This window comes from Salmo trutta, chromosome 21 (genome assembly GCF_901001165.1).
Source record: "Salmo trutta chromosome 21, fSalTru1.1, whole genome shotgun sequence".
In the NCBI taxonomy this organism is placed as follows: Eukaryota; Metazoa; Chordata; class Actinopteri; order Salmoniformes; family Salmonidae; genus Salmo; species Salmo trutta.
In genome coordinates, this window is record NC_042977.1 from 5,337,554 (window position 1) to 5,360,541 (window position 22,988).

The 22,988-nt window shown below is 41.9% G+C and overlaps 1 protein-coding gene across 5 annotated transcripts in view; it reads left to right on the forward strand.

The window, feature by feature from the left end:
* The first annotated feature begins 2,291 nt into the window (after positions 1-2,291).
* Positions 2,292-22,988, forward strand: part of wdr33 (WD repeat domain 33) — a 41,063-nt gene continuing 20,366 nt past the window's right edge. For all 5 annotated transcript variants that reach the window (XM_029704008.1, XM_029704012.1, XM_029704011.1 and 2 more), the window contains exons 1-7: positions 2,292-2,494; positions 5,415-5,642; positions 8,162-8,230; positions 8,438-8,542; positions 12,581-12,676; positions 12,917-13,068; positions 16,994-17,091. In XM_029704008.1, the coding sequence (XP_029559868.1) occupies positions 5,439-5,642; positions 8,162-8,230; positions 8,438-8,542; positions 12,581-12,676; positions 12,917-13,068; positions 16,994-17,091 (724 nt within the window). In that variant the 5' untranslated portion in view covers positions 2,292-2,494; positions 5,415-5,438. The remainder of the gene's footprint in view (positions 2,495-5,414; positions 5,643-8,161; positions 8,231-8,437; positions 8,543-12,580; positions 12,677-12,916; positions 13,069-16,993; positions 17,092-22,988) is intronic.

Here is a 22,988-nt window from a genome sequence, read left to right on the forward strand (position 1 = left end):
GACACTGTCTTTCAAAGATAATTCGTAAAAATCCAAATAACTTCACAGATCTTCATTGTAAAGGGTTTAAACACGGTTTCCCACGCTTGTTCATTGAACCATAAACAATTAATGAAAATGCACCTGTGGATCGGTTGTTAAGACACTAACAGCTTACAGACGGTAGGCAATTAAGGTCACAGTTATAACTTAGGACACTAAAGAGGCCTTTCTACTGACAATGAAAAACACCAAAAGAAAGATGCCTAGGGTCCCTGCTCATCTGCGTAAACGTGCCTTAGGCATGCTGCAAAGAGGCATGAGGACTGCAGATGTGGCCAGGGCAATAAATTGCAATGTCCGTATTGTGAGACGCGTAAGACAGCGCTACAGGGAGACAGGACGGACAGCTGATCGTCCTCGTACTGGCAGACCACGTGTAACAACTCCTGCACAGGATCGGTACATCCGAACATCACACCTGCGGGACAGGTACAGGATGGCAACAACAACTGCCCGAGCTAAACCAGGAACGCACAATCCCTCCATCAGTGCTCAGACTGTCCGCAATAGGCTGAGAGAGGCTGGATTGAGGGCTTGTAGGCCTGTTGTAAGGCAGGTCCTCACCAGACATCACCGGCAACAACGTCGCCTATGGGCACAAACCCACCAGGGGTGGACCAGACAGGACTGGTAAAAAATGCTCTTCACTGACGAGTTGTGGTTTTGTCTCACCAGGGGTGATGATCGGATTCGCGTTTATCGTCGAAGGAATGAGCGTTACACCGAGGCCTGTACTTTGGAGCGGGATCGATTTGGAGGTGGCGGGTCCGTCATGGTCTGGGGCGGTGTGTCACAGCATCATCGGACTGAGCTTGTTGTCATTGCAGGCAATCTTAACGCTGTGCATTACAGGGAAGACATCCTCCTCTCTCACGTGGTACACCCTTCCTGCAGGCTCATCCTGACATGACCCTCCAGCATGATAATGCCACCAGCCATACTGCTCGTTCTGTGCGTGATTTCCTGCAAGACAGGAATGTCAGTGTTCTGCCATGGCCAGTGAAGAGCCAGGATCTCAATCCCATTGAGCACGTCTGGGACCTGTTGGATCGGAGGGTGAGGGCTAGGGCCATTCCCCCCAGAAATGTCCGGGAACTTGCAGGTGCCTTGGTGGAAGACTGGGGTAACATCTCAAAGCAAGAATTGGCAAATCTGCTGCTGTCCATGAGGAGGAGATGCACTGCAGTACTTAATGCAGCTGGTGGCCACACCAGATACTGACTGTTACTTTTGATTTTGACCACCCTTTGTTCAGGGACACATTATTACATTTCTGTTAGTCACATGTCTGTGGAACTTGTTCAGTTTATGCCTCAGTTGTTGAATCTTGTTATGTTCATACAAATATTTACACGTTAAGTTTGCTGAAAATAAACGCACTTGACAGTGCGAGGACGTTTCTTTTTTTGCTGAGTTTATCTTGCATTACTCATCTCATATGTATATACTGTATTCCATACTATCTATTGCATCTTAGCCTATGTTGCTCTGTCATTGTTCATCCATATATTTATATTCATATTTTCTTATTCCTTTCCTTTACTTAGATTTGTGTGTATTAGATATTAGTTGTGGAATTGTTAGATTACTTGTTAGATATTGCTGCACTGTCAGAACTAGAAGCACAAGCTTTTCGCTACACTCACAATAAAATCTGCTAACCTTGTGTATGTGACCAATAACATTTGATTTGATTTTACCGTAGTTTCAAAATTACAATATTTTTTGTAAGGACGCCAGTGCAACAGACGCACCGAGGTCCAGATTAATTGAATGCCCTTATTATTATTTGTAGTAGTAGCTAGTAGTAGTAACAGTACCCTAATTATGTGATGACATTAGGAATCTCTAACTGCAGGCTTAATGTAGTCAGTCATGTTGAAAAAAATGTAATCAACTTTCCACCCTTGAGGAAAACGATTTCAATAAGAGTGCAGTATAACTGCAGTTAGAGTGCATTATAACTGCAGTATGCTGCGTCCAAAATAAAATAAAAAAATTTACTTCAGTAATTTTGCAGTATAACTACGGTTCAACTGCAATTATACTGCAATTAATGTGTCCAAAATATCACAGTTGACTGCAGATTTTAAAACTGCAATCTTTTTTTGTTAGGGCGCCGGTGCAATAGACGCCTACCCGGGCGCCCGGTCCAGATTATCGAGTCCCCTTAGTGTTATTATTATTAGTTGTAGTAGCACCAGTACCCTAATTACGTGATGACGTTTGAAACTCCCACCGCAGGCGTAATGTAGTCAGTCGTGTTGAAAAAAAATAGAAGCTGAACGAGGAGAAAGCGCCGAAATGGAGGCCGGCGTAGGTGGCTAAACACGAGAAGTGACAAACCGATACATTTTCAATAAACTTTGAGGCGCTTATGATTCTCAAAAAGAGTATATCTGAGAAGAATCTAGTTATCCATAGCTAGATAACTCTGCATTGGATATTGTTGGTGAGTTTCTAAGCATCGCGTTGTTGTTGTAAAGACGACTTCCACCGGGCGCCATTTAATTACGTTGTCAAGTCAGGAACAAAACATCAATTTGAAGAGGAACGGATTGTGATGTCTAATTTCGTGTTAGACACAAACCTTGAAATAGCTTACTATCCATCCATACACCGTAAACTAATCCCTTAACAGTTTTGCAGCTAACTAACGATTTTCTTTGTTATTCATATTGACCTACGTTAGCGTGTTAGCTAAGAATTAGCTAGCAAGCGTTAACGTTAGCTGGCTAGCCACCACCTCGTCCATTTCAAAGACTAGTAATGGCTTGTTGACATCAACTTAACTAGTTAGCAAACTTTAGGCTTAGTTTCCCCAAATAAAATACAATTGGGGTCTTAACTATTGCAGTTGGTCAGCAACTTGGATAACAACCAAACCAGCCTGTAACTTCACGTTAACTTAGCTAATCAGCCGATCACTGGTTGCCAGGATCTACTGTGCGCTAGCTAGCATTAGCGCTCTAGCTAACTAGCATAGAAACCTCGTGTGCTGCTAGCTAGAAAACGTTACCGCGGCAAGAAATTCCGACTCATAGAACTGAAACAGTAGCCAGCTAGCTTATACATATAGCTAGCTGTCTTAGTAACCAATAGCTAACCCACCTTAGTTAACTACTGGTAGTTAGCTACCTCTCTGACTCTGGACACAACTTTTCGGGTAACTTTAATTAGCTAATCAATTAGCCTAGAAGTTGATTCCAGTAAACGTTAGCTAGCTACCTCCCAACCATGCTGGCTTTGGACACTCATCGCAGTAAGCTATATTTTGGAACCGGGCTAGGGGTACAAATAAAGTTGTTTGAATAGTTGCATATGTTGCCCTCACAAGTTAGCTAGTTAGTTACGTTTGTCAATTAAACTGCTTAATCGCTTACTTTTGGACATACGTGGAAGTTGTCAATTATACAAATCCAACAAGGAACAATTGCACACCGAATCACTGCATATTTCCTCACTAGTGTCCTGGTTATAATGGACTGTCCTTATGCACAAAATAAAGTGGATTATATTATGGACACATGTTGGGAAAATGTTGATGTATTGAAAATAATGATTTTGTCAACTAGCCTATTTGATATGTCATTTTGTGAAGTTTCTGAGCTCAACGTTTGACAAAGGGTATTACTGCCAGTGTGTTCTGTTTTTTACCACATTGTGTAAAATGTCTGCTCATTTAGTTATTTACATGTGAAAGTGTAATGAAATGCACTTTGATTAGCCTTGTTTGTTCTTTAGGCAACTGTGTTCATTCATTGTCATGCCAAACACGTTTCATGCTAAACAGGTATGACATAACATGTATGACATTGATAAAGGAGTTGGCTACAGTGTGGGACCAGAGCATGTTGGAATATTGCTTCATTGCCCAATTATTATAAGTGGTCCCACTCTTTGATGATAAACATATTAGTATCACTTCTAGTTGTAGGATATGTTTGTGTTTTGATGTTTTTGGTATTTTTCCTTTATGTAAACCCAGCCTTATGCCTATGCTGTGTGTAAAATATGTTTTCTGCAAATGTGTGTACAGTGCTGAATGTTGTTGCTCTAGTAGGCCTATACATAGGCTAATTAGCCTAAACTGAGTTTGTGTGGAAAGTGGGGTGCTCAAAGCTCACTCAGGTACTGCTTACATGCGACATACATGAATGTCAAGGGTGCAATAGCGTAGACTGACTGTTGCGTTCTTAGTTTGAATTGTGTTCATGGCAGGCTTGCTGTACACCTAGGTTCACCATAGGTTCAATGTACAGAGTAATAAGCTTGTGCATGATAGTATGACAGAACAAAGTTTAAATGTAACCTATAATTGATGCTTGCTAGATGGTATGACTGAAGCCATGTTTTTTTTGTTTGTTTCCTATGTCTCTTGTTATGAGAGACGGGCAAAGAAAGTCTGGAAACCTGTTGCAACAACACCCCTTTTGCCACTCATTAATTTAGACTTGCCCATATTCGCATGCTCACCAAACTAGAACTCATCTGAACTGATTTACATCAGTCACTGCTAGTCCAGGGTCAGATGTCTTCATTGACCTAAATAGTAGGCCTGTGAAGGTACCAGTATCGCAATATGTTTTATTTATTTTTCATGACAAAAGTGAAAACACGAAGCACACCACTCTTTGATTCTTTAAGAACCTGCTGTATGTGAAATATTGTGCTATAGCTTGGAAAATTAAATAAATGTGACACTGGATGACAACATAATGATGTTTGTTTCCAACATTAGGGCTGATTTCCTAAGTAAGTTCATATCTGCTTTGTGTTTGTTTTCTTGCCACGATACTAATGAGTATCATGATATTGGTATCACCCGGCCCTACTAAATAGGCCTACTTTAAGGTTGTTAGAATTTGGGGTTGGATAGGCTGATCCTAGATTTGTCTAAAATTGTGATCACTTCCCACCTGTGGTGTATGTTTGCAGTTTCAGCTGTGCCTTTCCAGTCAGGGGAGGTGTCATGTATTGTTTTTTGAAAAGACAGAACTCTGCAATTAGACAGCATCTACTTATAAGTTGACTGTTCTGAGAATTGTATATTGTTGGTGGTGATAAAGCTTCTTGGTAGAGGAATGTTGCAAATTCCATGCCTAATCAGTTACATGGGCCGAAGCTGAATTTGTCATCTGTAGTTACAGTATAATTAATCTCCTAAATAATGGCTGAACAAACTTGTTAGACCCGATGAGATGACTTTGATTCAAAATAGTTTTAGTACGTTATATTTTGAAGAAGCACTGCCCAAGTGTTTTTTGAGAATATTGCGTTGTTTATCATTTTCTCTGTACTCATGACACATTACTTTTCAACCAACCGATCAATTGCCTCTCACCTCCGCCCCATCTTCCATCTCTCCCCAGGTTTAAAGGAGCAGCAGATTGACCATGGCGACGGACACCAGCTCCCCGCCACGGTTCTTCCACATGCCGCGGTTCCAGCACCAGGCACCACGGCAGCTCTTCTACAAGCGCCCCGACTTCGCCCAGCAGCAGGCCATGCAGCAGCTCACCTTCGATGGCAAGCGCATGCGTAAGGCTGTCAACCGCAAGACCATCGACTACAACCCCTCGGTCATTAGACACCTGGAGGTAATGGACGTGACATGAAGCATCAGTTATTTTGTGACCAAACTTTTGAGTTCTCTTGTGACCCACTCAATGAACAACCTTTTTCCTGCTACCAAAGCACAGGTGTGTTTCTCGAGAAACTGGACTGTGCACAGAGTAATGGCGCTGCATTAACGCTTGTCCTATTTTCCAAGACAAGTAAAATAAAATCAGACAAGAAATTAAATGAATACACAAATCACTATCAAACTATTTATTCTGATCAAAGGCCAACATTGGAATAATATTCAAATCTGTTGTTCATGTAGGCCTTTACATACATAAAAATAAAAAAAAGCCTGCATGTCAAAGTAATATGCAGGTGATATTGGCTTAAAGCGTCATGTCCAAACCGATGCTGACATGAGGGAGGTGACAGAAAATGTAGCCTAACTTTAATAAGACTTTTAATTACATAAATATAGGCTAAACGCTGGTAATGTTTGACAAATATTATGAAAGATCGAATCCTACTACAACTTCTCTGACGCTCTTTGGCTCGTTGGATGTGGCAGGGCTTGCAAACTATCACGAATTACAAAGGGAAACCCAGCCACAAGCTGCCCAGTGATGCGACCCTACCAGACGAGCTGAATGCCTTCTATGCTTGCTTCGAGGCAAACATGGAACCATGCATGAGAGCACCACCTGTTCCAGGGGACTAAGTGATCACGCTATCCATAGCCGATGTAAGACCTTTAAACAGGTCGACATTCACAAGGCCGCAGGGGCAGACGGATTACCAGGACGCGTACTCGGAGCATGCGCTGACCACTGTCTTCATTGACTTTTCTCTTCCTCAATAGTGTGCAGCAAATTTTACTATATGAAAAGCCAAAATGAGTATGTCATCCTGGCATTTAAAGGATACTACATTTTCTAAATGTTATAAAAGCTTACATTTTGCCCATACCCTACATTACTGCTATTTAGAATGCAAGTACGGCTGTTCAGACACGGCCAGTTTCTAATATCCAAACGCAGACATGACAATGAACGTGGAGAGCTGTACTTGAGCCCTCACTCCCATGTATGTACAGTGCATTTGGAATGTATTCAGATCCCTTGACTTTTTCCACATTTTGTTATGTTACAGCCTTATTCTAAAATCGATTTTAAAAAATCCCCCTAACCAGTCTACACACAATACCCCATAATGACAAAGCAAAAACTGTTTTTGTAAAAATAAAATCTAATTTTGGCTGTGTGCTTAGGGTCGTTGTCCTGTTGGATGGTGAACCTTCGCCCCAGTCTGTCCTGAGTGTTCTGGAGCAAGTTTTCATCAAGGATCTCTCTGTACTTTGCTTTGTTCTTCTTTCCCTCAAACCTGACTAGTCTCCCAGTCCCTGCCGCTGAAAAACATCCCCACAGCATGATGCTGCCACCACCATGCTTAACCGTAGGGATGGTGCCAGGTTTCCTCCAGACGTGTCGCTTGGCATTCAGGCCAAAGAGTTCAATCTTGGTTTTATCAGACCAGAGAATCTTATTTCTCATGGTCTGAGAGTCCTATAGGTGCCTTTTGGAAAACTCCAAGCAGGTCGTCATATGCCTTCTACTGAGGGTCTTCTGTCTGGCCACTTTCCCATAAAGACCTGATTTTTGGAGTGCTGCAGAGATGGTTGTCCTTCTGGAAGGTTCTCCCATCTCCACAGAGAAACTCTGGAGCTCTGTCAGTGACCATTCGGTTCTTGGTCATCTCCCTGACGAAGGCCCTTCTTCCCCGATTGCTCAGTTTGGCCGGGCGGCCAGCTCTAGGAAGAGTCTTGGTGGTTACAAACTTCTTCTTTTTAAGAATGGTAGATGCCCCTGTGTTCTTGGGGACCTTCAATGCTGCCTAGACACAATCATGTCTCAGATCTACCTTCGACATCATGGCTTGGTTTTAAATGTAACCTTTATTTAACTAGGCAAGTCAGATGGGAACAAATTCTTATTTACAATGACGGCCTACCCTGGCCAAACCCGGACGATGCTGGGCCAATTGTGCGCCGCTCTATGGGACTCCCAATCACGGCCAGATGCGATACAGCCTGGATTCAAACCAGGGACTGTAGTGATACCTCTTGCACTGAGATGCAGTGCCTTAGACTGCTGCGCCTCTCTGGAGCCGCTTGCACCACTCAAATCATGTCCAATCAATAGAATTTTCCAAGTTGTACGATCAATGGAAACAGGATGCACCTGAGCTCAATTTCGAGTCTTATAGCATAGGGTCTGAATACTTATGGAAAGGTTTTTCTGTTATTTTTAATGCATTTGCAAAAATGTCTAAACTTGTTTTCGCTTTGTCATTATGGTGTGTTGTGTGTGGATGGAGGAAAATGTTTTATTTAATCCATTGTAGAATAAGGCTATAACATAACAAAATGTGAAAACGTAAAGGGGACTGAATACCTTCCGATTGAACTGTATGTATTTGGCTGAAATGTGTTTAAATGCAAAGACCTTTGTCCATTTTTTTCATGGTTCCTTAAATGCTCTCTTTTTCTTGACTGCAGAATCGTTTGTGGCAGAGAGACCACAGAGATTTCCGTGCCATCCAACCAGATGCAGGATGCTACAATGATGTAAGTATGGACAGATACTAGGCTTATATGATTTACAGTTAACTGATAATCTAAGAAGAAAATATGCTATCAATGAATCTGTGTGAGGGTGTTAGCATGTCCTTGTTCCTGGCTAGATCTGATAAATGTTGTTCCCATTTGTAGCCAATATGCTGAAATGTGTGTATTTTTCTCTGTCATCTCCCTTTATTCCTCTGGCTCTTGTAGCTGGTTCCTCCTGTGGGCATCTTGAGTAACCCCATGAATGCAGTTACCACAAAGTTTGTCCGAACTTCCACGAACAAAGTAAAGTGCCCTGTCTTTGTCATAAGGGTAAGATTATTTTCTCTCACACTTTCCGCACTTGTTCAGGGCAGACTACTCATATTTTTCTGAGACATGTGAAGCCCATAGTGCAGGGGTGTCACTCAATTCCTGGTGGGCTGTGTGTCATCTGGTTTTTATTGCTGTTCATTTTTGTCCAATTAAGACCGAGACAACCAGGTGAAGGGAGTTCCTAACTAATCATTAGGCAGGTTTCCATAGACAAAAGTAATGTCGGAAAAAACATTGCAGGCAGCGATAGGAGAAATGTTCTAAAGATGGACAAAGTTCTTCTGTTCAGCGGATGGATTTTATTTTGTCTAACTTAAAAAGTGTTTATTTGCTGGAGAAGGATTGTCCTGACTTTCAAGAACGCCTGAACATCTTCGCCTTGCTTTTCTGGTTGGCTGGATGCAAGTTTCACCTTCTAATGCAAGTTTCTCCTTCGAGTTAGGGCTGGGCTATAAGGCCTAAAAAGCTTTTATTTGATTATTATTAAAAAAAAAAAATTAACTTATGGGCAATTCACGATATACAGTGCTTTCGGAAAGTATTCAGTCCCCTTGCCTTTTTCCACATTTTGTTACGTTACATCCTTTTCTAAAATGGATAAATGTATATATTTTTTCATCAATCTACACACAATACCCATAATGACTAAGCAAGAACAGGTTTTTAGAAAAAAGAAATGATATCACGTTTACATAAGTATTCAAACCCTTTACTCAGTACTGTGTTGAAGCACCTTTGGCAGCGACTACAGCTTCAAATCTTCTTGGGTATGACGCTACGAGCTTGTCACACTTGTATTTGGGGAGATTCTCCCACTCTTCTCTGCAGATCCTCTCAAGCTTTCAGGTTGGATGGGAAGTGTCGCTGCACAGCTATTTCAGGTCTCTCCAGAGATGTTCGATTGTGTTCATGCCCTGACTTGTGCCGAAGCCACTCCTGTGTAGGGTCGTTTTCCTGTTGGAGGGTGAACCTTCGCTCCAGTCTGAGGTCCTGAGCAGGGTTTCATCAAGGATCTCTCTGTACTTCACTCCATTCATCTTTCCCTCGATCTTGACTAGTCTCCCAGTCCCTGACAATGAAAAACATCCCCACAGCGTGATGCTGCCACCACCATGCTTCACCATAGGAATGGTGTCAGGTTTCCTCCAGACGTGACGCTTGGCATTCAGGTCAAAGAATTCAATCTTGGTTTCATCAGACCAGAGAATCTTGTTTTTTATGGACAGAGTCCTTCTGTTGCCTTTTGGCAAACTCCAAGCGGGCTGTCATGTGCCTTTCACTGAGGAGTGGCTTCTGTCTGGCCAATCTCCCATAAAGGCCTGATTGGTGGTGCTGCAGAGATGGTGGTCCTTCTGGAAGGTTCTCCCATCTCCACAGAGAAACACCATTTAAGAATGATTGAAGCCACTTTGTTCTTGGTGACCTTCCATGCTGCAAACATTTTTTTGATACCCTTCCCCAGATCTGTGCCTCGACACAATCCTGTCTCGGAGCTCTACGGACAATTCCTTCGACCTCCTGGCTTGGTTTTTGCTCTGACATGCACTGTCAACTGTGGGACCTTATATAGACAGGTGTGTGCCTTTCCAAATCATGTTCAATCAATTGAATTTAGGTATTTTGTTTCATTTTTTAAATATTTTATTTGCAAAAATTTCTAAAACCCTTTATTTGCTTTGTCATTATGGGGTATTGTGTGTAGATAAATGAGAGACAAGTATTTAAATTTGAGAATAAGGCTGTAACGTAACAAAATGTTCTGAATCCACTGTGGTGCTCGATTTAAAGAAATCAGCTTTGTTGCTCAATTAAACATCAATACACTGCATTTCAAACAGTCTGGAATTATCCATTGAAGACTTGTAAAATTATACCTAAGATAAATATAAGCCTTCAACCATTAGACCCACTAATCATTTAATTATTTGATCAAAATAGTTTACCTGCTTTTTTTGCAATAATCACTGATCAGGCTTTCAAGTCTGTCTACGAAAATGCCATTTTTACAAATGTAAATAGAACCATGCACATTGCACATCCACCAGTAATGACCAACTTCTGGTAGCAGGAGTAGCCAGCTAATCCTTTATATTTCAAGTGTAGCCAACTTGGATCTATTTGCATGCTAACAAGGTAGAACAGTTTAACTGTTATGAATATACCCTCCTGTCCGTCTCCAACTGTTTGAACAACACAGCCCATTCACTTTGTTTAGTCGTTGAACTCAAGTGTCCTAGCTACATGGATAAGAAGATGCTTATTTATCAGAATGTGAGTGAGTTGCTAATTCCTTATACAAATGCATTTTTTAATGCTCAATGCATGTTTATATAAAACAGACTAGACAGCTTGCACCTAAGTCTGTGGCTAAAGTGGTGCTGCCAATACGTGGTACCGCAATGCCGCATGCAACAAACTGACCATTTATTTTCCACAATCATGTTGATTCTTGATACTCCTGTCTTAGTAGGGACTGCTCTGTTGTACATTTTGAGAGTTGAAACATAAAAAGGGTATCGTTACAAAGGTTAAGTTCTTCTCTATTACATGTTGGGACATACCTTAAATGCAAATAGCGAGTTGAAACTGCTTGTTGTCAGAGAGGAAGAAGTGATCTTTAGTCTCTTTGGTAGGGGGAGGGGCTTGGTGTCTGTGCGAGGGGGAAGGTGCACAGAAGGAGCGAAGGAAACGAGACCAAGAAAAGACACACTAAGAAAAATACCTTGATTCTTGCGATACAAGCATTTGGAACATCGTGCTATAACATACACTACCGTTCAAAAGTTGGGGGTCACTTAGAAATGTTGTAAATGACTATTGTAGCTGGAAACGGCTGATTTTTAATGGAATATCTGCATAGGCGTACAGAGGCCCATTATCAGCAACCATCACTCCTGTGTTCCAATGGCACGTTGTTAGTTAATCCAAGTTTATCATTTTAAAAGGCTAATTGATCATTAGAAAACCCTTTTGCAAATATGTTAGCACAGCTGAAAACTGTTGTGCTGATTAAAGAAGCAATAAAACTGGCCTTATTTAGACGAGTTGAGTATCTGGAGCATCAGAATTTGTGGGTTCGATTACAGGTTCAAAATGGCCAGAAACAAATACCTTTCTTCTGAAACTCGTCAGTCTTTTCTTGTTCTGCGAAATGAAGGCTATTCCATGCGAGAAATTGCCAAGAAACTGAAGATCTGGTACAACGCTGTGTTCTACTCCCTTCACAGAACAGCGCAAACTGGCTCTAACCAGAATAGAAAGTGGAGTGGGAGGCCCCGGTGCACAACTGAGCAAGAGGACAAGTACATTAGTGTCTAGTTTTAGAAACAGACGCCTCATAAATCATCAACTGGCAGCTTCATTAAATAGTACCCGCAAAACACCAGTCTCAACGTCAACAGTGATACGTTGGCACATGAGAATTATTAGAATATGGCAAATATTAGTCAATTCTTGCATTGTATCCATGCTGGCTTTTGTGGGCTACCTGAGACATGAAGCAGTTAGGTGGGAGGGCAGTCGCTAATGCACAATTTTCCTTAATGGATAATGGAAACACTTCAACCACTTCATTTTTATTCAACATTCAAGGTTTTAGCTGCCTTTTTTTTGTGTGGGGGGGGGGGGGGGGGGTTGTTTTGTCATTATGTCCAGCTGTTTTTATCGACACAACAGTTCAATGGAAATGCAACGTGGCAGCCATTTGTTGCATCTATTTTCTATGCAAACTTTTTAAATGTCGACAAAAAAATCATTGGATAAGTTTATGGAAACATAGCTCATGCCCTTAATTGATCAATCGAGTACAAGGGATGAGCCAAAACCCACACACTTGGCCCACCAGGAAATGAGTTTTCTGCCGAATATAAATGGGCACTTCAGAATGTGATTACTAAGTTCAATCTCACTCTCTTCCTTTTCTTACCTATTTTTGTTCCCTTCTTCATTACCCCTTTAATTTATCAAACTATTCCTCCCCACCTCCCTTTCTCTCCATATCTCATCGTCTCCTCCATCCCTCTCCCTCGTTCATAGTGGACTCCTGAGGGGAGGCGACTTGTCACAGGAGCCTCCAGTGGGGAGTTCACCTTGTGGAACGGACTCACCTTCAACTTTGAGACCATCTTACAGGTGAACATTGAATCCACCCTCCTACAACACTTTACAATGAACTTAACCCTTGGCTCCGCCGGCTGAATACACTTTCTTAAAAAAAAAAAAGGTTAAGGTTAGGCATGGGGTTAGCGAACCACCGCATGGAACCACAAAAAATGTTGGCTGTATATCCACTATCTTCTAGAAATGTGTTTCCAGCCCTGTGTTTTTGGTCCTAGTGCTCTCTCTGACTATGTCTGTCTCTCCTCCCCTCAGGCCCATGACAGCCCCGTGCGGGCCATGACCTGGTCTCACAATGACATGTGGATGCTGACGGCTGACCACGGCGGCTATGTCAAGTACTGGCAGTCCAACATGAACAACGTCAAGATGTTCCAGGCTCACAAGGAGGCGATTAGAGAGGCCAGGTCTATACACAATCTACCATTTTCTGTAGTTAACCCCAGCCTATTACTGTTGTTATTGCTGTTTCCCCTGAAAATGATTGATAAATGTACGTCTGTGCTGTCGCAACACTGCACTGATCTCTGCTTATTGCCATCATCATTGCCTGTGGCTCATGATGAGTTGTGTATCTTGATTTTTTCTATACATAACTACTATGTACAGAAAAGGTTGATTTTCACGGTGTTGTTAAATAAAGTGTTGATCTATATTCAAAAGGTATTGGCGCACGTTAAAAGACTACTGGTTTACATAGATGAGCCCAGAGGGACAGAGTAATACCGAATAAAGTGGAGAGGTTGCACTTTACGTTGCTGCATAGGGAGTTTTGAATGTGGCGCACTTCCACAAGGGGACAGTATTATCCCTCTTATGGACACACATAGGGTCTCTCCATACACACACTTTACCACAGTCCCATGGTTGGTTTGAAGTTTTTTGAGATGTAGGCAAATGCATATCTACAATTCCCACCTTTTTGAATCTACCAATATTGCCACCCCCATGTTGTCTCCCGTTTAATTTATCCCAGTAACAAAACCCACATCCACAAGTGACCCCCCCATAGCTTCTTGAATAAAGACTTTCTGTTGAACACACAACCAAATTTCCTCTGGGGTTAGAGCAGTTGGCTATCACCCTTCACTTTCAATTCCTATGCAACCCACAAGGTCTCTTTGACCACCCACCTTCCCACCACCCCAATAACCCTTGGAAAATTCAAAGTTAAAGATGCACTATGAAGAAATCGGTCCGCCATTGCTTCGTTGCTAAAATTCTAATAGTTCGCCTAATTGTCAGTTTGTGACAAAACAAGCAAGTATAGTGTAGAGAATCATTGTACTATCTAAACCGCTGTGAAATATTGCATTTTCAGCTGTTTGAAGCTTGTGTACAAAACCGAAAGTAAAAGATGCAAAAATGAAACTTAAGAACAGGAAGTATAGAAATAGTGCACATAGAACAAATCTACCGCTTCTTAGACTTGCTTTCAATGAGTGACAGATCTGACACACTTTTTTAAGTGCATTTTGTTGGGTCAGTCAAAAAGTTCAATATTGCAGCTTTAATATCTACATTGAATGGGGCGGTGGAGTTAGAGGGATTTATTGAATAAAAGGTTGCCATTGTGTATATTTTTACCTTTGGTGGTGGTTGCCTTCATGGAGCTTTACGAAAATATTCAATAAAGATCATGAATAGGGTTTTATGCTGGGTTTATCTCTGACCTAAAACAACTTAAAGCTTCACTTTTGAATACATAATTTCTCAATGCCACAACTTATTTTCATTGACTGTTAATGTTTGTGAGACACTTTTACTGTCTTGTTGTTAATGTTTAACGTGCATTGAATCTCCAGGACCAATTGAAAATAAAGCGTCTCAGGGCTGTGGTCATAGCCCTGAGAAAATTGTGACAGGAGGAAAAGGGCACTGACATCATACAAGCATTGATGGCTATGCTCCAAAACTGAAGATTGAAATTAGGGAACTAGTCAAGAAGTTCCTCAGGTGTCTTATGTCAGGTGTAGGCTGTCTTTGCTGTTGGTATGAATCAAGTTTGGGCCTATAGGCTGGGTGGTCAGGGGGGCTCTAGTATGTTAGTTCATCACCAATTTTACAACTGTTGCTCCAACTACAGATAGAGCCATATTATCTGATTGACTAACAGGAATGCATTACCTCATGACGCTGTAAAAAATAAATCAGTTTGTCTGTTTTCAGACCTAGGCCTAAGCAAATCTGGAAATAATATGGTGCCACTGCTTATCATTTCCATTATTTTGTAAAGTGTATATTGCTTGATCCACAAAACAGATAACCTGGGACATATCTCTACAGAAGTCCAGTTGGTCAAATACTACTGCTCTGTAATCTCACACTAGACATCCCAGTTACATTTTCCCCTAGCTTCGACTTGTTTGTGTGCACAAATCTGATTAGTTCATGCATTATGGCTGTTTCACAAGGTGTAGTGGAGGGCAAGGCGGAGCCATATTGTCTTCACCTCTCTGATCATCTCCATCTGTAAACACTGAAGGGAATAGGAATAGAGGTGGGTAGGACCGCAATGGGACTGACTGAGTTGTTGAAGATCATGAATCGCTTGCAGATATTGTGCATGTTGATAAGAAGGGCAGGTTTAGATTTAATTTTGAATTTCAACAGAACTTCGATTTTTAGCTGGCTTGCTTACTGTTGCTGTAGTGTAAGGCCAAGACAAATGCACTTATTGTAGGTATTGGTAATTTGTGGTGGAGTATAGATGGTAATGCATGTGTAAACTGAGAAAGATTAATTTAACTTGGGTTTACGTCTAGTGTGAAGCTTGCTTTTGGGTTATAGTTTAGACCTGATTGTGTGTTTTTAATTTTTGTTATACATATGTATGTGGACACCTGCTCATCGAACATCTCATTCCAAAATCGGGCATTAATATGGAGTTGATCCACCCCTTTGCTGCTAGAACAGCCTCCACTCTTCTGGGAAGGCTTTCCACTAGATGTTGGAACTTTGCTGCGGGTACTTGCTTCCATTCAGCCACAAGAGCATTAGTGAGGGCACTGATATTGGGCGATTAGGTCTGGCTCTGTCGGCATTCCAATTCATCCCAAAGGTGTTCAATGGGGTTGAGGTCAGGGCTCTGTGCAGGCCAGTCACGTTCTTCCACTCCGATCTCAACAAACCATTTCTGTATAGACCTTGCTTTGTGCACGAGGGCATTGTCATGCTGAAGAGGGAAAGGGCCTTCCCCCAAACTGTTGCCACAAAGTTGGAAGATCAGAATTGTCTAGAATGTCTTTGCATGCTGTAGCTTTAAGATTTCCCTTCAGTAGAACTAAGGGGCCTAGCCCGAACCATGAAAAACAGCCCCAGACCATTATTCTTCCTCCACCAAACTTTACAGTTGGCACTATGCTTTGGGGAAGGTTGCGTTCTCCTGGCATCTGCCAAATCCAGATTCATCCGTCGGACTGCCAGATGGTGAAGCGTGATTCATCACTCCAGAGAAGGCGTTTCCACCGCTCCAGAGTCCATTGGCGGCAAGCTTGACACCTCTCCAGCCGACGCTTGGCATTGCACATGGTGTTCTTAGGCTTGTGTGCAGCTGCTCTGCCATGGAAACCCATTTCATGAAGTTCCCGTCGAGCAGTTCTCGTGCAGAAGTTGGTTCCAGAGGCAGTTTGGAAGTCGGTACTGAGTGTTGCAACCGAGGACAGACGATCTTTACGTGCTTCAGCACTTGGCTTTCATGTTCTATGAGCTTGTGTGGTCTACCACTTCGCGGCTGATCCGTTGTTGCTCCTAGACGTTTCCACTTCACAATAACAGCACTTAAAGTTGACCGGGACAGCTCTAGCAGGGCAGACAAATGATGAACTGACTTGTTGGAAAGGTGGCATCTTATGACGGTGCCACATTAAGTCACTGAGCTCTTCATTAAGGCCATTCTACTGCCAATGTTTGTCTATGGAAATTGGATGGCTGTGGGCTCGATTTTATACACTGTTCAGCCACGGGTGTGGCTGAAATAGCCGAATCCACTAATTTGAAGGGGTGTCCACATACTTTTGTATATATAGTGTAGGTGTTTCATTTTGGGTAGATACGTTCTAGTGTATTGACTCAACGTGTTAGTTGTGGGGAAAGACTGTTGAATGAAATAGTATTTGTCTTGAGTTTCCATTACTGGTCAGGTTTTGTGAATGTTGTTAAATGCCACTACACAGCTTGATGGGAGAGGTTGCTGTTGTGCCCAGGAGATGCCCCCTTTAAGTGGTTGTACTGTACTAAGTTGTACTTGGATTTGACCCTGTTGTAAACCCTGGGAGCCCAACTGTGTCTTCCTGCATTGTTGATTCTCTTCCTGCCTCACTCTGTCTTCAGTTTCTCACCTACGGATAATAAATTTGCCACTTGCTCTGATGACGGAACCGTACGCATCTGGGACTTTCTACGCTGTCACGAGGAGAGAATTCTCAGAGGTATGTTTTCTGTTTGAATACACATACAGCTGTACCTAATTGATACACATCACTGAACACTGACTCACCCCCCCACCCCCCCCGAAAAAGATACTCCTGCAGACACTTTTAGGTGGCTGCGCTGCAACATGTACCTTTACTGTAACCATAAGTCTGAACCATCCATGAACACAAACCTTGGTGATTGTATAGGTAGGCCTAGCCCAACACCAACTAGGCACGTTGCATGAGCATTGACTTTTAATTGCGTTAAATGTATTTTATATAATATAGCTATAAAGGCTAAAGCTAGTTCAGTTTCCAAACATATATGTCGTACATAATGTATTTTTACGTGGTGAAGTTGGTTAGTAACAGTTATTATTCCAATCGTTTTTGAGTTGGTGAAAGACTTTGGGCTCTGCAATACAGAAGCATTGACGTTTAGCATGCTATCATTAGCATATTTATTTCATGTTTATTATTTTTGGTACACCATACTTATGGCGTTAGATAAACCATAGTAGCTAGGTTTTTGAAGCTGCAGTTACAGTTCACACCACTATCTGCAGTAATGAACAGCTGCTCCTTTTCATCTAGCTAGCTAGAACTGTTTAGTGTTACACGGATGCCTATGAGTTTGCCATTAATCAGTTTTAAGCAGCGTACTACTGACTTAATATTACGTAAAAAGTTTGTTTTTTATTTTGTTGTACAGTAGTGGTCATCTAGGGAAAAGCATAACTGATCATCTTTGGTCTCAATACTGCTTATGTTGGGCGGTCATCTCCTTTTAATATCAGAATTACAAAATCATTCACTGTTTTAAAATGGAAGTTAATATTTTGCACCTTAATGTTAGATGGTTTCTTAATGTTTTCCTTAATATTCCATTATGTTTAATGGTTCTTCCCCTGAGGTAGTCTATGGGCCAGGAGAAATTGTAATCCATGGCCACAGCCAGCTAAAAATCAATGGGAGTAATGGGGCAAGTCGCACCCGTTAAAAACGGAATGGCCGAATAGCTTAATCATTTGGTTTGATGTTACTTAAAGGTGATTAGAATTTTTTTCCCCCCCAGCAACCGCATGTAACCACTCCCATTTACATTTTTAGATAACGATGGCAAAAGTTAGCTGAAGTTTGTAGTTGCTGTTTAAAGAAACGTGGATTACATTTTGTACTGGCCCATCGACTACTTTCATGAGCAACTATCTTACATTAAGTTGTACAATACGTCTCCTTTATTGTTCATCTTTCAATACCATTACATGCACTAATACAGTGCATACGGAAAGTATTCAGACCCCTTGACTTTTTCCACATTTTGTTACGCTGCAGCCTTATTCTAAAATGTATTCAATATTTTTTCCATCAATCTCCACATAATACCCCATAATGACAAAGCGAAAATAGGTTTTTAGAAATGTTTGCAAATTTATAAAAATATAAAGACCTTATTTACATAAGTATTCAGACCCTTTGCTTTAAGACTTGAAATTGAGCTCAGGTGCATTTTGTTTCCATTGATCATCCTTGGGATGTTTCTACAACTTGATTGGAGTCCACCTGTGGTAAATTAAATTGATTGGACATGATTTGGAAAGGCACACACCTGTCTATATAAGGTCCCACAGTTGACAGTGCATGTCAGATCAAAAACCAAGCCATGAGGTTAAAGGAATTGTCCGTAGAGCTCCGAGACAGGATTGTGTCGAGGCATAGGTCTGGGGAAGGATACCAAAAAATGTCTGCAGCATTGAAGGTCCCCAAGAACACAGTGGCCTTCATCATTCTTAAATGGAAGAAATTTGGAACCACCAAGACTCTTCTAAGAGCTGTCTGCCCGGCCAAATTGAGCAATCGGGGGAGAATGCCCTTGGTCAGGGAGGTGACCAAGAACCCGATGGTCACTCTGACTGAGCTCTAGAGTTCCTCTGTGGAGATTGGGAGAACCTTCTAGAAGGACAACCATATCTGCAGCACTCCAACAATCAGGCCTTTATGGTAGAGTGGCCAGACAGAAGCCACTCCTCAGTAAAAGGCACATGACAGCCCGCTTGAAGTTTGCTAAACAAGATTCTCTGGTTTGATGAAACCAAGATGGAACTCTTTGGCCTCAATGCCAATCGTCACTTCTGGAGGAAACCTGGCATTATCCCTACGGTGAAGCATGGTGGTGGCAGTATCATGTTGTGGGGATGTTTTTCAGCGGCAGGGACTGGGAGACTAGTCAGGATCGAGGGAAAGAGGAACGGAGCAAAGTACAGAGATCCTTGATGAAAACCTGCTCCAGAGCACTCAGGACCTCAGACTGGGGCAAAGGTTCACCTTCCAACTATACAATGACCGTAAGCACACAGCCAAGACAACGCAGGAGTGGCTTCCGGGACAAGTCTTAATGTCCTTGAGTGGCCCGGACTTGAACCCAATCGAACTTCTCTGGAGAGATCTAAATATAGCTGTGCAGCGACACTCCCTATCCAACCTGATCTGCAGAGAAGAATGGGAGAAGCTTGTAGCGTCATACCCCAGAAGATTCAAGGCTGTAATCGCTGCCAAAGGTGCTTCAACAAAGTACTGAGTAAAAGGTCTGAATACTATGTAAATGTGATATTTCCGTTTTTTTATTTTGTATAAATTTGCAAACATTTCTCAACACCTGTGTTTGCATTGTCATTATTGTGTGTAGATTGATGAGCGGAAAAAAACATTTAATGCATTTTAGAAAAAGGCTGTATTGTAACAAAATGTGGAAAATACTTTCCGAATGCACTGTAGGCTGAGCAGGATTTATTAGTGATGGTATATACTATATTCACAGGAACTGGTTTCAGTGTCCCATCCCCTTGTATATTAGTACATCATAAGAGAACACGGTTTGGTGTGTTTTCTGTAGTGTGTCCTATGTCAGGATCAGGATGGTTCAGCATGATTCACAGTCACATCAAGTCTTTGTTGCATAAACACCCTAGTCAGGAAAAAACGTTCCTCCTTGATAACATGCTTTGCTTTCTCTTAATAATTGCTGGGAAGGGATAGCCTTGTTGCCGGTCTCTGTTCAGCTATTACATGCCACTCCTTGTACTCCGTGTAATTTGTCTTTGGCACATGACACGGAGTACAAGGAGTGAGTGGATTGTTAGACAGGTACTCAGCCTAGCGAAGGGATTGGGAGTAATTCATTGTAGTGCATGTTTGCATCCTTGTGCGAATTGAATAAAATGCTTTCAGCCAAGTATGAATAAAGCAAACATCTTGTTTTAGTATTATGCTAATATGTTCACAGTTGCAGTCTGACAATTTCTGTACGTTAACTATTCACAGGCCATGCAGAAAGTTTAGGTCTAATCTGCAATTGGCTTATTCACAGATTCTGTACCGTGTGTGCAAGTTTACTTGTCGTCCGACTTCGGTTTAAGGCCCTTCTGCATGCTTTATTTATTTTGAAACAAAATCATTTTTGCTGTGCTCATTGAAGAATAATGCATAAATGATCACTTAGCCTACTTGAAACCAGTTTGTCTTGCTTTTTTTATTTTTTTTCGCCTTTCAATAAACTACACTTTTCTGTGCTCATTGAAGAATAAATGCAGAATTTTACTTTTACTTGAAACAAGTTTGCCGTTTCTTTTTCCTCTAGTAGACACCCTGATATTTTGAAAATAACCTAATGCGTTACCATTGGTTGAAAATTGTTGTTTTGATTTGTGGGTATTGAGAAGCCTTGTGTACAAAAACTAGAGATATACTCAAAGATTTGTGCAAATCTTGAGTGAATTGACTTTTAATTTATATACACTCAGCAAAAAAAGAAACGTCCTCTCACTGTCAACTGCGTTTATTTTCAGCAAACTTAACGTGTAAATATTTGTATGAACATAAGATTCAACAACTGAGACATAAACTGAACAAGTTCCACAGACGTGACTAACAGAAATTGAATAATGTGTCCCTGAACAAAGGGGGGTCAAAATCAAAAGTAACAGTCAGTATCTGGTGTGGCCACCAGCTGCATTAAGTACTGCAGTGCATCTCCTCCTCATGGACAGCAGCAGATTTGCCTGTTCTTGCTGTGAGATGTTACCCCAGTCTTCCACCAAGGCACCTGCAAGTTCCTGGACATTTCTGGGGGGAATGGCCTTAGCCCTCACCCTCCGATCCAACAGGTCCCAGACGTGCTCAATGGGATTGAGATCCGGGCTCTTCGCTGGCCATGGCAGAACACTGACATACCTGTCTTGCAGGAAATCACGCACAGAACGAGCAGTATGGCTGGTGGCATTATCATGCTGGAGGGTCATGTCAGGATGAGCCTGCAGGAAGGGTGTACCACGTGAGAGAGGAGGATGTCTTCCCTGTAACACACAGCATTGAGATTGCCTGTAATGACAACAAGCTCAGTCCGATGATGCTGTGACACACCGCCCCAGACCATGACGGACCCTCCACCTCCAAATCGATCCAACTCCGAAGTACAGGCCTCGGTGTAACGCTCATTCCTTCGACGATAAACGTGAATCCGACCATCACCCCTAGTGAGACAAAACCACAACTCGTCAGTGAAGAGCACTTTTTACCGGTCCTGTCTGGTCCACCCCTGGTGGGTTTGTGCCCATAGGCGACGTTGTTGCCGGTGATGTCTGGTGAGGACCTGCCTTACAACAGGCCTACAAGCCCTCAATCCAGCCTCTCTCAGCCTATTTTGGACAGTCTGAGCACTGATGGAGGGATTGTGCGTTCCTGGTGTAACTAGGGCAGTTGTTGTTGCCATCCTGTACCTGTTCCGCAGGTGTGATGTTCGAATGTATCGATCCTGTGCAGGTGTTGTTACACGTGGTCTGCCACTGTGAAGATGATCAGCTGTCCGTCCTGTCTCCCTGTAGCGCTGTCTTAGGCGTCTCACAGTACTGACATTGCAATTTATTGCCCTGGCCACATCTGCAGTCCTCATGCCTCCTTGCAGCATGCCTAAGGCACGTTCACGCAGATGAGCAGGGACCCTGGGCATCTTTCTTTTGGTGTTTTTCAGTCTGTAGAAAGGCCTCTTTAGTGTCCTAAGTTTTCATAACTGTGACCTTAATTGCCTACCATCTGTAAGCTGTTAGTGTCTTAACGACCGTTCCACAGGTGCATTTTCATTAATTGTTTATAGTTCATTGAACAAGCATGGGAAAAAGTGTTTAAAACCCTTTACAATGATCTGTGAAGTTATTTGGATTTTTACGAATTATCTTCGAAAGACAGTGTCCTGAAAAAGGGACGTTTCTTTTTTTGCTGAGTTTTTCACTACTCCCTTCGTTTTGTTTCCACTTTAATAAATTGTTTGATGTAGCTATCAATTTACCCATTTGTCTTATGTTCTTATTCAAGTAATGTGCTTTTACAGCAGAAATGCCTTGCTGCACTTCTAGGTAAAAATGGATTTAGTACTATTTTACTATATAGTCCAAAGGCAAAATTAGCAGCTTTTAACTAAAGTTAATGTAGCAAGTACCCCCCCCCCCTCCCCTCCCCCTGATCTTGTCTGGTGTAGTAAGGGAACCACAAAGCATTGTTTCAAACATTAACACAGTTGTTTCAAACAGTTGTTTCAAACATTAACACAGGTATGAAGGACCCAGCAGACTGAGGACATTATTTTCTATGTAATTTGTATTTGTATCATTTTGAATTAAGTTGAACATGTTTTTAAAAGCTATCAAACTAAGCTAGTTGGAATGTGCCAAGCCATGATTATCTAAGATGTGTCTTAGACTGTGAGGATGCTGAATCGCAGGGTATCCAATCTCTAGTGTGCAGATGATTTACACACACACACACACACAGTCAATCTGCACCCATTTAAAGCCAGACAAAGTGAATTGTCTTCTCACTCCTTCAACATGTTTTGTTTTTACATGCAAGTACATTATCAC